At 48.9% G+C, this 15,835-nt stretch overlaps 1 protein-coding gene across 2 annotated transcripts in view; it reads right to left on the bottom strand.

The window, feature by feature from the left end:
- Positions 1 to 5,473: 5,473 nt before the first annotated feature.
- The window catches only part of LOC308122734 (serine incorporator 1-like), a 14,485-nt gene continuing 4,123 nt past the window's right edge, over positions 5,474 to 15,835 (bottom strand). For both annotated transcript variants that reach the window (XM_080484771.1, XM_080484772.1), the window contains 9 exons: positions 10,415 to 10,576; positions 10,143 to 10,321; positions 9,941 to 10,020; positions 9,434 to 9,571; positions 8,761 to 8,930; positions 8,428 to 8,518; positions 8,191 to 8,344; positions 6,208 to 6,423; positions 5,474 to 6,054 (listed from right to left, as the gene is read on the bottom strand). In XM_080484771.1, the coding sequence (XP_080340897.1) occupies positions 5,916 to 6,054; positions 6,208 to 6,423; positions 8,191 to 8,344; positions 8,428 to 8,518; positions 8,761 to 8,930; positions 9,434 to 9,571; positions 9,941 to 10,020; positions 10,143 to 10,321; positions 10,415 to 10,576 (1,329 nt within the window). In that variant the 3' untranslated portion in view covers positions 5,474 to 5,915. The remainder of the gene's footprint in view (positions 6,055 to 6,207; positions 6,424 to 8,190; positions 8,345 to 8,427; positions 8,519 to 8,760; positions 8,931 to 9,433; positions 9,572 to 9,940; positions 10,021 to 10,142; positions 10,322 to 10,414; positions 10,577 to 15,835) is intronic.

Genomic DNA, 15,835 nt, shown 5'->3' with positions numbered 1-15,835 from the left:
GCATTTTGTCTTAAGCATTTCCGGTTACCGAAAATTCCATTGTGCTGGACGGCAGCGCAGTGTTTTTATTTCGTCTCTAAAACTACCATAAAACAGACAACGCTGCTGCCAGGATATTAAAGTGGGAACACATAAAAACAGCTGGGATGATTGGACGAAACTTCATGTTCCCTTATTCTTTCTTTAATTTTTAATAAAAAAAATTCTGAGTGGATGACATGACTGTCGTAACTTCCGGTGACATCTTCGTCCTGTCATTAGTGGCTCACGGAGCAGCTATGATAAACTTTAAGAGTACAGTGGAAAGGTGGGCCGTGAGCTGCCAAGGGAAGCACCGATTCACATTTTTTCACTTCCGATCTGATCCCGATACTTGAATTTGGATATCTGCCGATACCGATACTATTCTGATACCAGAGCTTGGTTTGCTTTGATATTATTGTCATTATTGTTGATTTTATATGAAGCTGTAACAAACTCCTCTTTACAGTAAAGTATGAAATGTACTAATGTATGCATCTCTTAAAAGACAACTTGAGGTTAGTATCAGGACAGAAAAGGAAGCAGTACAAACAATTTTTGTTCAATTTGGACATTGTGGGGGTCTGCGTGACGTCATCATCTCATAATAAACTTGTTATATCTTTAACACCTCAGAATCACTTAATTAATCCCTGGGGAAATTATTTAGCAATGCAGCACCAACAGCAGAGTTTCCAGTACTAACCCAGCACAAACGGTTAGGACTATTTTCAGGTATTTACATGGAGCATGATGCAGCTTCACGGAGGTGTGAATCGCCTGCTACAGTGTGGAGGAGCTGCTTTTCTGCTTTTTTTTGTTTTGATGCCGCGGTCAGTGCCGTTCTCCTCGGTGAGCTGGAGTTTTAAAACGGTGACGTCTGGGGCAGAGCGGCCCCCTCGCTGTACTACGGCTTTGCAAACATCCACATTGCTGTGTTGCTTTGTGGTGTTTTGAGTGTAAAATCCCTCCAAACAGCACATGTTGGCTAGCACAGTGCTACTTCCCTAGCCTGCTCGCTGGCTGCAAACTGTGGAATGGACTTCCTGACTCATTCCTCCTGGTCTCATTGAGACCCGCCTCCCTTCAGGAAATCCAGTCCACAGTTTGCAGCCAGCGAGCAGAGCAGCAGCAGGGAAACACTGGGGATCATTTCAGCACCATGAAGCAGACCAGGATCATGGATCAGACCAGGATCATGGATCAGACCAGGATCATGGAGCAGACCAGGATCATGGATCAGACCAGGATCATGGATCAGACCAGGATCATGGAGCAGACCAGGATCATGGAGCAGACCAGGATCATGGAGCAGAAATCTCTGTCGGTTGGATCGGAAATTTCTGATCCAAGAATTACGTTGGTATCAGAACCCGATCCCGGATCGGATCAGATCGGCCCCATCCTGAGTGCTGTCATCAAGGGACGGAGAGTTCATCTTTTGAATGCAGACGCGAGGCCTCAGAGTGGGTAAAGCAGAGCAACCAGTTGTTCCTGCAGCTTCAATATTGTGTAAGGTTCAAATCTCATAATTTGAAATCAACCAAGATTAAATCCTTTTGAACTTGTTATTCTTTATTCCATTCATAAGCTTTACACAGTGAGAAATGGATAATGTGCGGAGCTCTTAACACTCAGACTCATGTGATAAACGAACTCAAAAGCAAGCATGATGCGACTTTTGAACGTCTACGTGGGATGGAAACCAACTTGGAGAAGTTGACAGCTCGGCAGGGAAGTTAAAGGGTCACCAGATTGGTTATTGGATATAAATTGTGCTCGACCTGACCTCAAACAGTTGTTATCAACATTGAACTCCCCCAGACTGCCGGTCATCCAAGGCTGGTTAATCCCTCTCTTTCTCCAGGATGCTTGTGCAGACTGACGTTCCATCGCCCCCTCCTTATCTTCTCACCCCCACTTCACCTGGAACTTTGTTTCTGAGTCAGAACTGTCCAAGGTTGTGTCACGCCATCAGACGACGGACTGAACTGTCCAGAGATAAACAAACAAGCTGGACTCACTGCCTTCTTTGCCCCCCCCCCACTCACTTAACGGCAGCAGGAGGGCCGAGTGATGTGCTGCGCCATGCGGCTAACCCCCCCCCCCCCCGCCCATTTGTGCTCTTGTTGTAATTGGTGTTGTTGGTAATTGTGTTGTTGTAATCATGCTTCTATGTGCTGAGGAGTTCTTGTCCTAATCCCACACTGTGCTCCTCCTCAACAAGCATAGTTTGGGACCTGCTTTCCCCCCCCCCCCACCCCCCCTCCTTACCTCCTGTTTTACATTTTGATTCTGAGCGAGGGTTAGGGTTAGGGTGGAATGGTGCGCTCTTCGCATAAACTGCCAGAAAGACTTTCGTTGTACCTGTGTTACAATGACAATACAAATATTCTATTCTATTCTAAATCTGGTGTCACTCCTCTTTTACATCAGAGATTATGTTGATTTAAAAGTTACTCAGTGCTGCAAAAACCCACAGGTCTAATCTACTCCTCAACAGTCCTGTCTCTTCTCTTTGTCTTTAGAATGATGTTGTTTTAACTGCTGTCCCCTTGTTGTCCAGTTGTTGCTAACCCAAAACCTAACCCTAACCCTAACCCTAACCCTAACCCTAACCTTAACCCTAACCCTAACCCTAACCTTAACCCGAACACTAACCCTAACCTTAACCCGAACCCGAACCCTAACCCTAACCATGTTTTAACTGCTGTCCCCTCGTTGTCCAGTTGTTGCTAACCCCAAACCTAACCCTAACCCTAACCCTAACCCTAACCCTAACCCTAACCCTAACCCTAACCCTAAACTCTAACCCTAGCCCTAACCCTAACACTAACCATGTTTTAACGGCTGTCCCCTCGTTGTCCAGTTGTTGCTAACCCCAAACCTAACCCTAACCCTAACCCTAACCCTAGCCCTAACCCTAACCCTAACCCTAACCCTAACCCTAACCCTAACCCTAACCCTAACCCAAACCTCTAACCCCAAACCTAACCCTAACCCTAACCCTAACCCTAACCCTAACCCTAACCCTAACCCTAACCCTAACCCTAACCCTACCCCTAACCCTAACCCTACCCCTAACCCTAACCCTACCCCTACCCCTACCCCTACCCCTAACCCTAACCCTAACCCTACCCCTACCCCTACCCCTACCCCTACCCCTAACCCTAACCCTAACCCATACAGAGCGAGCTGCTACTATGAGCAATGACATGATATTACAGTAGTCCCACCCACCAGAAGTTGTAAGACTAAATGTTGCAATATGGCGCCGCCCTAGTTTTGGCGCTGAATAAGGTCGTTGTTATACCATTTTGGTTCTTTGGGTACATCCCAATAGTCCCTCCTTTCTCCTTTACTATCTACTTTTCCTTAACCCCGTGGATGACGTCACAGGGTTAAGAAAAGGTGTTAAGAGGCTTCCTAAAGGTGTTTGGGAAAGGCGATCACATTGTGACTGTCGGACCGCACGCAGGTTAGTGATGTCAGCCAGGATGAACAAACTACAAATCTTCGAAAATTTACTACAAAAAGCACATTTATAACACATTTATAACACATTTATAACACACTTATAACACATTTATAACACATTTATAACCCTGTTGCTCCAACCACTGATACAATCTCAAAAATGTCAGTGAGGTGTGTGGGGGGGGGGGGGGGTCAGTGAGGGGTGGGGGGGTGTAATTGAAGTGTGTGTGGGGGGGGTGTCAGTGAGGTGTGGGGGGGTGTCAGTGAAGTGTGTGTGGGGGTGTCAGTAAGGTGTGGGGGGGGGTGTCAGTGAGGTGTGGGGGTGTCAGTAAGGTGTGGGGGGGGTGTCAGTGAAGTGTGTGTAGGGGTGTCAGTGAGGTGTGGGGGGGTGTCAGTGAAGTGTGTGTGGGGGTGTCAGTAAGGTGTGGGGGGGGGTGTCAGTGAGGTGTGGGGGTGTCAGTGAGGTGTGGGGGGGGTGTCAGTGAAGTGTGTGTAGGGGTGTCAGTGAGGTGTGGGGGGGTGTCAGTGAAGTGTGTGTAGGGGTGTCAGTGAGGTGTGGGGGGGTGTCAGTGAAGTGTGGGGGGGGTGTCAGTGAGGTGTGTGGGGGGGTGTCAGTGAGGTGTGTGGGGGGGTGTCAGTGAGGTGTGGGGGGGTGTCAGTGAGGTGTGGGGGGGTGTCAGTGAGGTGTGGGGGGGGGTGTCAGTGAGGTGTGGGGGGGGTTGTCAGTGAGGTGTGGGGGGGGTTGTCAGTGAGGTGTGGGGGTGTCAGTGAGGTGTGGGGGGGGGGGGGTGTCAGTGAGGTGTGGGGGTGTCAGTGAGGTGTGGGGGGGGGTGTCAGTGAGGTGTGGGGGTGTCAGTGAGGTGGGGGGGGGGTGTCAGTGAGGTGTGGGGGTGTCAGTGAGGTGTGGGGGTGTTAAAGAGGAAGTGCGGTAATGCAGGAGAGAAATGCTTGACAGGTGAACTGTCATGCTGCTGGAGGCAATTAAGAAAATCCGAGTCGACTCCTTCTCCCATCCTTCTCTGCCTCCACAATAAGATATAAATCAAATTAGTAATTTTAAATATTAATATGTAAAAGGCTTAAATGGGGGGGAGGGATGAAAACACTGCGACTCCTTCTGCATGGAAATGGGGAAAAATGCATCTTTACTGAAACACTGCTACTGCTACATGGTGGTAATAAATCCTTCTTCCAGTAAATACCCTCCTGGGACGTGACATGTCGTGTAAACAAGATCTAAAAGGTGGAAAACTTTCCCGACGATTGAAATGAAGCATTTTGCCTTTGGGGGTTCAAGAATCTTTTACAGAAGGCGGCTCATCCGTTTATGGGAAAAATACCATTTTGTAAAGTTCCCAGTTCAGACAGTATTCCTCCGTCAGCATTAAGTTTGTAGCGTGTTGTTCTCTGCTCACATGCTTTCATGACAAACACAACCTGGCATGCTAACGACAGCAAATTCAGTGTTTCTGCCATTTTCAGTTTTTAAAACATTGCAGATTAAACGCAAAACTTTACCGAATTGGAAAACTCAAGAACGGTGCATTTTCACCAGTATTGATAATATTTCAATGCATGTGCCGTTTAATTTTTAAATGAAGTGAGAGATGGAAGGTTTTCCTGTTTGAGAAGAAGAGTGTGTGTGTGTGTGTGTGTGTGTGTGCGTGTGTGCTGCTCCAGAAGATCCTCCACAATAAATCCCATTTGAGGAGCATCATGTGACCAATGGTGAGAAGCAGCGCCGCCTCTGCAGCTGATGACACAGTGTTTGCAGCTTTTAAAGAAACTCCAGAGCCACTCAGGAGCCAGCATGAGGTAAAAATAAGAGCTGAATATCAAACAACTTTAGGAACGGCACAGAATGGTGGTTTAAATAAATTGAAGAAATAAAGAGATCCAGCTCAGAAAACATGCTGATCAGAGCGTTAACAGCTTCACCTGCAGGACAAAGACACAAAGACACCTTGAGACAAAACGGAATCAGATTGGTTTTATTCCAATAAAACAAATAAGAAAGACTGTATGTAAAAAAGCAAAACATCAATAACCTGAATTGGTTGAGTGCAATATAATGATAAAGGCATCCCGTTATATAATCTGGCACAAGAACAAAACCCAAGAAGAAGAAGTAGGTTCATTTGGACGTGTAGAGACAGAAACCATCAGCTGATACAGGAAGTGTGTACCAGTGGAGACAGAAACCATCAGCTGATACAGGAAGTGTGTACCAGTGGAGACAGAAACCATCAGCTGATACAGGAAGTGTGTACCAGTGGAGACAGAAACCATCAGCTGATACAGGAAGTGTGTACCAGTGGAGACAGACGCCCTGAAGCGATTAAAGGTGAAGCCATTTTCAATCTCAAGCTGAAGTTAACTTTGCTGCAGCTCCGTGTGCGTGAGGGAGCGAGCGGGTTTTAGTTGAAGTCTCGGTCGGGCAGCACCAGCGGGGCCACCAGCGTCCACAGGTAGATGGCCAGGCCCAGCCAGCTGGAGCAGATCTTCACCCAGACGGCCGGCATGGACGTCTGCATGGACGCGTAGTCCGAGTTCAGCCTGGAGAGGAAGAAGACAGGAGAAGATCACCAAGTCTTCAGCATCCTTTTCCTTTTTGAAAGACGTCCACATCCAGTTTGTTCAAACCCGCAGAACCCCTGTAGGACGTAGAGCAGCCTGTCGGCGAGGCTTAACTGCACCGCAGATACTCACTTGTACCAGTTGGTGAGCGTCATCATGATGTAGAGCGACGCCAGGCAGAGGGAGAAGTGGAAGAAGGAGTAGCTGTAGGTCACGCCGTCCTCCTCGTTGTCCACGGCTCGTCGGACGCCGTCCTCACCCGTCGCCGCCTCGTAGTCGGCGGTCAGACCCTGACCGTCCTCGGTCTGCATCAGTTTGTTCACCTGGGCGTTGTTGGACGAGCGGATACTGAGGACGGGTGGAGGGACAGAGACGGACTGTTCAGGTATAAGAGAATTGATTCCTGGTCAAACGCGGAAATATGTTTCTTTGTGTTTTTGTGACATCAGGATGTGGTCCCGTCCAGGACTCATCAATAGAACCGCTTCTTTCTCTTTCCACCAATTCAGATTCTCCTGAAGCCACAAAACAGGATAATCCAGAACAGATCCCTCAGCTGATAAAGGCAGTTATGGAGTTTTGCTGAGCAGACTTTCATTATGTTTCATGACAACAATTTAGAATTAATTTAGCAGTTTGAGCTTCAACCTGTTTGGACTGATTCAGCTACTTTGGTTGTTTTAGCAATTTGGACTTTTAGCCTTTTTTTGTGTTTATTTTCGCCATTGTAACACGTTTACCTGTTTCTGCTCCATTCTTGACTGTCTGATATATTTTCCCTCTCGTTTCTTTAACCACACTACTTATTTTTTGCTAATCCTCCTCCTAACCCTTTCCCAGGTTGTTTCTCACCAGTTCTAGCAGTTTAGCCTGTTTTGTTTAGCAATGTGAGCCTTTTTAACCATTTTAGAATCCTTTTGAAAATAAGATGGGTATGCAAAAAAAAGAAGAAGAAAAAAGTAAGCTTAAAAAGTGGTTATAACTTGCAGAAAGTACGCAAAACGTTTGAGGGAGAGGATATTTACAATTATAAAACAAAATAGTGTAATCCTCAGACAGGACTAATGCACAGTAACCCAGGAAACGGGAGCTGGATTATAAACTCTAACATACTCAGTCCTAAAGAGCTTTTGATGCGATCCCATTTTTCACAGTATTCCTCTGCGTCTCTGTCCTGTGAATCAGGGTATTGATGTTTTTAAGCAGTTTCATGGTGGGTGGGTCTCTCTGAAGCACCATTTGGTTTTTGCCTTTTTGCTTGCAAACATAATGATATTCAGCAGGTATGAGTCTCCTCTGATCAAACCCTTCGGAAGGTTTCCTAAGTACATTGATATGAAAGAGAGATCCAGTACAATATCCAGGGTTTGGGATAGTAGTTGTTCTACCTCCTTCCAGAATTTCTTTAAATTTAGGCAAGACCAGAATATAAGGAAGCAGACTGCAGAAACCGTTCCACCCCCCCAGTTGGACGCCTCTGAACCACTCCATTTTGATTTCTGGTTTGGGGTAATAAAAAATCTAATTAAAGTTCCACCATAGTAAGGAGCTTGTTGTTAAAGATCAATATTTCCAGAGTTGTAGCCATACATTGTTCAAAATGACTATATTGACGTCTTTCTGCCAGCGCTGTCGAATATAATCTGTAGCCTTCTTATTGTTGGGCATAAAACTTTTGTATAATTTCCCTATAATGCCTTTTAGATTCATCTGCTTCGTTAAATATTTGAGTTTTAATTTCTTTTATAATAAAGTGGTGGATCTGTAAATATTGAGCAAAGTCTTTAGTCAAATCATATTTTTGACAGAAATCCTCAAAACTAATTAATTCCCCATTTTTTGTGACGCTACAGACGGAGGTGATTCCTTGTTTGGTCCATGGTTTATATTTATGATCCAGGTTTCAGAAACTTTTAATGAAAGTTTCACTTGAAGGTGTAAACAGGGTCTGAGATTTAGAGCAGAGAAATGTAGCTGGATGAGAGCAGCCGGCACGTTTCCACATCTTTCTTATTTTATTCTGGAATGATAAAAGACTCGACCAGGAGCAACGAGCTGCTCTGTAACATCCCAATAAACTCTCCCTTAGTGCAAAGACAACTGAGCAGGTTGTACCTGGCGTAAAGAGTGCAGAACAAGAAGATGATCAACCCCACGATGCCCTGGGCGTCCCACCACTGCCCCGTCTCCGGGGCTTTGGTGGGTCCGGGTGCTGGGGTGGGGCTGACGGCCTGCAGGTGACTCAACAGGCTGGGATTACACTGCTGGTCTGAGTAGAGGAGAGAGAGAAGGAGTCACACATCCACACTCAGTGTGTCAACACGCTGTGCTCCTACTGCCAGAAGGACTTACTGGGGTTGTTGGTCATGGCCGACCAGGTGACGTACATGGTGTAGAGGGAAATGAGGGAGGCCTGGAGCAGGCCGGAGCTGGGCTGAGCTTCCTGTGGAGGAAATCAAGGAAACTCTGTTGTCTGCAACGCCACTGCAGAAGATTGACAGGTTTTTCTTGTGCTTTTAACATCTTTTCTGTCTAAAACAAACTGTTTTAGTCTTTCATTCAAACAAGGAGCACTGAAGCATTGTAATTGGACACCTGTCTCTTCATCCTTTCAGCTGCTCCTCTCCCGTCAGTAAATAAACATTAAATGGTTAGTTCATCGATGGAGGATCTCGTTCTCCTCACCTGAACTTTGGGCAGAATGGAAACGATGGACACGGCGATGCAGAACAACAAGTTGAGGCTGATGAAGACCTTGTGCGCCGCGCAGTCGTCGGGGGTGGTGTAGAAGACGTAGAAGAGCACCACGGCGGCGAAGGCCAGAGCGTAGTGGAGGATGGTGAAGGACAGCAGAGCTGAGGGAGAGAGCAGCGTTTACCAACCCAGACAGACATAGAAAATAAAAAATGCTTTTATTATGAAGTTGATTAAAATGAATTATTCTGCTTCAACAGTAGTTGTACGTTTCTTTCTGCAACTTGCATGAGTACAAATAGTTTAGTATGTGAATCAATCACATTAAATTTGCATTCACACAGAATATCAACATAAAGACCTGAGGGGATATTTTAATGTGTCGCTCTCCTTTTAGAGCGTCATGCAGCTCTTAAGCTTCTCTTTGTAAACAGGGATTGTTGGGTTTTTCTGTTTGGAACATTCTATTCTATTTATGTTGTGTAGAGCAACACAGTTAAAGAAATTCCCTCTGGGACGAATAAAGTATTTCTATTCTATAAAGAAACTCCCTGTGTATATATATATATATATATATATATGAATGATTGATAAATGCATGATAAATGTAAGAATGGAACGATGGGCGAGTAAACAGATGGAAAAGTAAATGTTGTCCTCTTACCTGCATACCAGCACTTGCTGTTGCCGTTCTCCGCCTTCTCCAGCCAGGACTGGTTCCAGGAATGAGCGAAGTCCACCAGCAGGATGAGCTGGATGATGATGAAGATGAAGGAGCCCACCACGCCGAAGTAATACCACACTGAGAGGAGAGGTCAGGTGGAGACAAGACAGGACAGGTGATGATTTAAATCACATGTTGATGTTTAATACTATTAAGCATCAACATGTGATTTAATCCTAACCCTAATCCTTTCATTACTAACAGACGGAGGAACTCTGAACACCTGAACAGTCCAGCATTAGTCAAACGTTTGCAGAGTCGTTTAAAAGTGTTGAAAACACCTGAAGAAGTTAAAGTGTGGAGCACGAAGGCCTGTGGAGGTGCAGCAGCTGCTCTGCAGAGCGCGGCGCTCGTCTTTCACTATGAAGATGTTTGACATGTTGACGTGTTTCCAACAGCATCAGAGCCTGTGAGGCTGGATGTCTTTCTGTGGTCTGCTGTCCATACCTGTGGTGAAGATGCCATCAGGAATGAAGAAAGCTCCCACTGTGATGCCGACCAGCGCCAGAAACTTGAAGAACCAGAATCTGAGCAGAAGATTTTAATTTTCTTTTCTTTTAAAAAAGAAATATGCATAAAGAAAAAGGCGCAGTGACTGTGTTTGTCCAACAGAGTGCAGTGTTTCATTCCTCCACATCTCGGTACTGACCCGTTTTGGATGGCCGCCCGGGGGTCCTTGCTGCTGCGCACGCGGATCATGATGATGGAGAAGAGAAAGAAGAAGCAGGCCATGGCGAAGCACATGCGGTACACAGACTTGTAGCCCACGATGACGTCGCAGTTCACCGCGCCCGGTATGAGGGAGTCGCCTTTACAGAAGCCGGGAATCTGACCGGGTTTCAAAGAAATGTGGTTTGGTGAGCTCACACAGCACTAATTTAGAATAACGACAGACCTCTTGGCTCTTCAGATAAGAAACACCTTCTTCAGATGCTCCTCCATGCCCGGGAGGATCATGATGACTGACACCAGCGTGCCCAGCAGCAGCAGGAAGGAGAAGGCCAGCCGGCTGATGGTGGAGTTGTAGGTGGAGGGGCAGCATGACGACAGGAGGCAGGAGGCCGAGCCGCACAGGCAGGAAGCCTGCAGAAAGGAAGAAGAGAAATTTGATCAAACATCTGGGCAGTGAAGCCCGTCTGGTTCAGAAGGAGGAAAACAAAACTATGCTTGTTCTATTTTTTATCAGACAAACATGGGGAAGTTATTCTTCTACCTTTGGTTCATGCTGATCATAGTTAAACGGTTTAATGGTGAGGACGAGCAGCAACGTTCACTTTACGCACCCTAACCCTGAACAGGCTGGATTCTAACTGAGGTTGTAAATCCAAGTAATTGGCTATCAATCAATGAATTTACTAATTATATCAATGATACTTTGTTCAGAAGAGACCGGGGAAAACCTCAAAACAATAATTCTCAACATCGACACACATCCTCCTGTACGGAGGTAAAAAACCACTGCTCCATAAAAAGCGCACGATTTTCACTAACGTTCCTCATATTTCCTTAATTTGGTCACAATTTTGAAAAAGCGGTCGAGAGTTGGTGTTTGGGACAAACTGGACCAGGCTGCAGAACGTGACACGTGTGAAGAGGAAGATCAATAAAGCCGGTTCCCTCAGCTCAACATGCACAGGAAAGTCTGTGATGATCAACATGGAAGCAGAATGAAATCTCCATCTCAACATGCTGACATGTGCAGCCTGCTGTGTGTATATTTATCACATATATCAAGTGACGGGCGATCAGAACAAGTTGATCATCTGATGGGAGTAACGATGATCAGGATCCAAAGTGTCTGGATCAGGAAACAGAGAGATCCTGGATATGTTGATCAGGGTTCCTAGTCCAGACCTCAGATCTGATCCCAGAGGATTCCTGATTCCTGATTCAGGATTCAGGATTCAGAGTGCTCAGAGGAGTGTGAAGCACCGAGGCGAAGGCTGGAGCTCAGATCAGACCGCCTTCACCTCTCTGGGCGTAAACAGGTTCCACGGCTCGGCCGCTGCAGCCTCGCAAACTAACCAGTAAAACTGCTTTCCAGACCGCGGAGGCAACAAAACTAAAACTAAACTAAACCACACTTCAATATCAAAAATGTAAAATATATGACTGTGAAGGCTGATAAAGGAATGTGTGACAGTAACACTTGAAATGCAGATAAAACACTTTCAAGGCCACAAAAACATCAAAACAAAAGACAAATATCCACGACTCTGCTCAGATCCACCGAAGCAGGTCTGATCGCAACAACCACATCGGCTCTAGGTTTCTTTTGAGGGGCTTTAGTTTCACTTTGGAAACACATATAAATGAAGGCTTCATAGTAAAACTGTGTACAATAAATGTAGAATACATTGGAGCAGAGTTCAGCTAATTAGCTTTTCCCTTGTGAAGAACTCTTCAACTGATTTGATTCCAAGGAGGAGACGGACGTGTCTGAGCTGAGTGACATCATCCAATACAGAAAACCATGACGTCCCGGGGGGGCTTGAACCACCAACCTTTCGACTAACAGCTGAACACGCTAACCGATTGCACCACAGAGACCTGAGATGCAGAGTAACATGTAACACCCCCGGTGTTATGAGCAGGTTCACTTCAGATACACATCCCAGGACAGGAGCCGGACGTCACACACTGACATGAGGCTATTTCAGTGTTTCATAAACTGATGGACCGCAACACCCCGCGGTGAGATGGACCACAACACCCCGCGGTGACATGGACCACAACACCCCACGGTGAGATGGACCACAACACCCCACGGTGAGATGGACCACAACACCCCACGGTGAGATGGACCACAACACCCCGCGGTGACATGGACCACAACACCCCACGGTGAGATGGACCACAACACCCCGCGGTGACATGGACCACAACACACCACAGTGAGATGGACCACAACACCCCGCGGTGAGATGGACCACAACACCCCGCGGTGACATGGACCACAACACACCACAGTGAGATGGACCACAACACCCCGCGGTGACATGGACCACAACACCCCGCGGTGACATGGACCACAACACCCCACGGTGAGATGGACCACAACACCCCGCGGTGAGATGGACCACAACACCCCGCGGTGAGATGGACCACAACACACCACGGTGAGATGGACCACAACACCCCGCGGTGAGATGGACCACAACACCCCACGGTGAGATGGACCACAACACCCCGCGGTGAGATGGACCACAACACCCCGCGGTGACATGGACCACAACACCCCGCGGTGAGATGGACCACAACACCCCGCGGTGACATGGACCACAACACCCCGCGGTGACATGGACCACAACACCCCGCGGTGACATGGACCACAACACCCCGCGGTGAGATGGACCACAACACCCCGCGGTGACATGGACCACAACACACCACAGTGAGATGGACCACAACACCCCGCGGTGACATGGACCACAACACCCCACGGTGAGATGGACCACAACACCCCACGGTGAGATGGACCACAACACCCCGCGGTGAGATGGACCACAACACCCCGCGGTGACATGGACCACAACACCCCACGGTGAGATGGACCACAACACCCCGTGGTGACATGGACCACAACACACCACAGTGAGATGGACCACAACACCCCGCGGTGAGATGGACCACAACACCCCGCGGTGACATGGACCACAACACCCCGCGGTGACATGGACCACAACACACCACAGTGAGATGGACCACAACACCCCGCGGTGACATGGACCACAACACCCCACGGTGAGATGGACCACAACACCCCGCGGTGACATGGACCACAACACCCCACGGTGAGATGGACCACAACACCCCGCGGTGACATGGACCACAACACACCACAGTGAGATGGACCACAACACCCCGCGGTGAGATGGACCACAACACCCCGCGGTGACATGGACCACAACACCCCGCGGTGACATGGACCACAACACACCACAGTGAGATGGACCACAACACCCCGCGGTGACATGGACCACAACACCCCACGGTGAGATGGACCACAACACCCCACGGTGAGATGGACCACAACACCCCACGGTGAGATGGACCACAACACCCCACGGTGAGATGGACCACAACACCCCACGGTGAGATGGACCACAACACCCCGCGGTGAGATGGACCACAACACACCACAGTGAGATGGACCACAACACCCCGCGGTGAGATGGACCACAACACACCACGGTGAGATGGACCACAACACCCCGCGGTGAGATGGACCACAACACCCCACGGTGAGATGGACCACAACACCCCGCGGTGAGATGGACCACAACACCCCGCGGTGAGATGGACCACAACACCCCGCGGTGACATGGACCACAACACCCCGCGGTGACATGGACCACAACACCCCGCGGTGACATGGACCACAACACACCATGGTGACATGGACCACAACACACCATGGTGACATGGACCACAACACACCACGGTGAGATGGACCACAACACCCCACGGTGAGATGGACCACAACACCCCGCGGTGAGATGGACCACAACACACCATGGTGAGATGGACCACAACACCCCACGGTGAGATGGACCACAACACCCCGCGGTGAGATGGACCACAACACACCATGGTGAGATGGACCACAACACACCATGGTGAGATGGACCACAACACCCCACGGTGACATGGACCACAACACACCATGGTGAGATGGACCTCAACACACCATGGTGAGATGGACCTCAACACCCCGCGGTGAGATGGACCACAACACACCACGGTGACATGGACCACAACACCCCACGGTGAGATGGACCACAACACCCCGCGGTGAGATGGACCACAACACCCCGCGGTGACATGGACCACAACACACCGCGGTGACATGGACCACAACACCCCGCGGTGACATGGACCACAACACCCCGCGGTGACATGGACCACAACACCCCGCGGTGACATGGACCACAACACCCCGCGGTGACATGGACCACAACACCCCGCGGTGAGATGGACCACAACACCCCAAGGTGACATGGACCACAACACCCCGCGATGAGATGGACCACAACACCCCGCGGCGATGAGATGGACCTCAACACCCCGCGGTGAGATGGACCTCAACACCCCGCGGTGAGATGGACCACAACACCCCACGGTGCGATGGACCACAACACCCCACGGTGAGATGGACCTCAACACACCACGGTGAGATGGACCACAACACCCCACGGTGACATGGACCACAACACCCCACGGTGACATGGACCACAACACACCACGGTGAGATGGACCACAACACCCCACGGTGAGATGGACCACAACACCCCGCGGTGAGATGGACCACAACACCCCGCGGTGACATGGACCACAACACCCCACGGTGAGATGGACCACAACACCCCACGGTGAGATGGACCACAACACCCCACGGTGAGATGGACCACAACACCCCGCGGTGAGATGGACCACAACACCCCGCGGTGACATGGACCACAACACCCCACGGTGAGATGGACCACAACACCCCGCGGTGACATGGACCACAACACCCCGCGGTGACATGGACCACAACACCCCACGGTGAGATGGACCACAACACCCCACGGTGAGATGGACCACAACACCCCACGGTGAGATGGACTACAACACACCATGGTGAGATGGACCACAACACCCCACGGTGAGATGGACCACAACACCCCGCGGTGAGATGGACCACAACACACCATGGTGAGATGGACCTCAACACACCATGGTGAGATGGACCACAACACCCCGCGGTGAGATGGACCACAACACACCATGGTGAGATGGACCTCAACACACCATGGTGAGATGGACCACAACACACCACGGTGAGATGGACCACAACACACCACGGTGACATGGACCACAACACCCCGTGGTGAGATGGACCACAACACCCCGCGGTGACATGGACCACAACACCCCGTGGTGAGATGGACCACAACACCCCGCGGTGAGATGGACCACAACACACCACGGTGACATGGACCTCCCCTGCCATGTATCTTTACCCACAGAGTAAACTCATGCTATTTTCATCTTTAGGCAATATCGATAGACAGCATGTATGGAGCAAAACCAAATCTAGAACTGAGCTGTAAAGACGTGTCTTCATATACAAAACAAACAATGTCGCCAAAAAACAAAGGTCGCACACTGGAATGTTTCATTGGACCGCCTTTAACTTTGATTACAACATTCACTGTGGCATCAGAAGCTTCTGCAACATCACAAGATTTATTTCCATCCAGTGTTGAAGTCATTTTAAACCAAGATCTTGTATTGATGATGGAGTGTGACCATCCCAAAGATTCTCAGTGGGGTTCAGTCTGGACTCTGGTGGTTCTG

Source organism: Lipophrys pholis (assembly GCF_963383615.2).
Source record: "Lipophrys pholis genome assembly, chromosome: 17".
NCBI classification, from domain to species: Eukaryota; Metazoa; Chordata; class Actinopteri; order Blenniiformes; family Blenniidae; genus Lipophrys; species Lipophrys pholis.
This window is presented reverse-complemented; position numbering and strand designations above follow the sequence as displayed.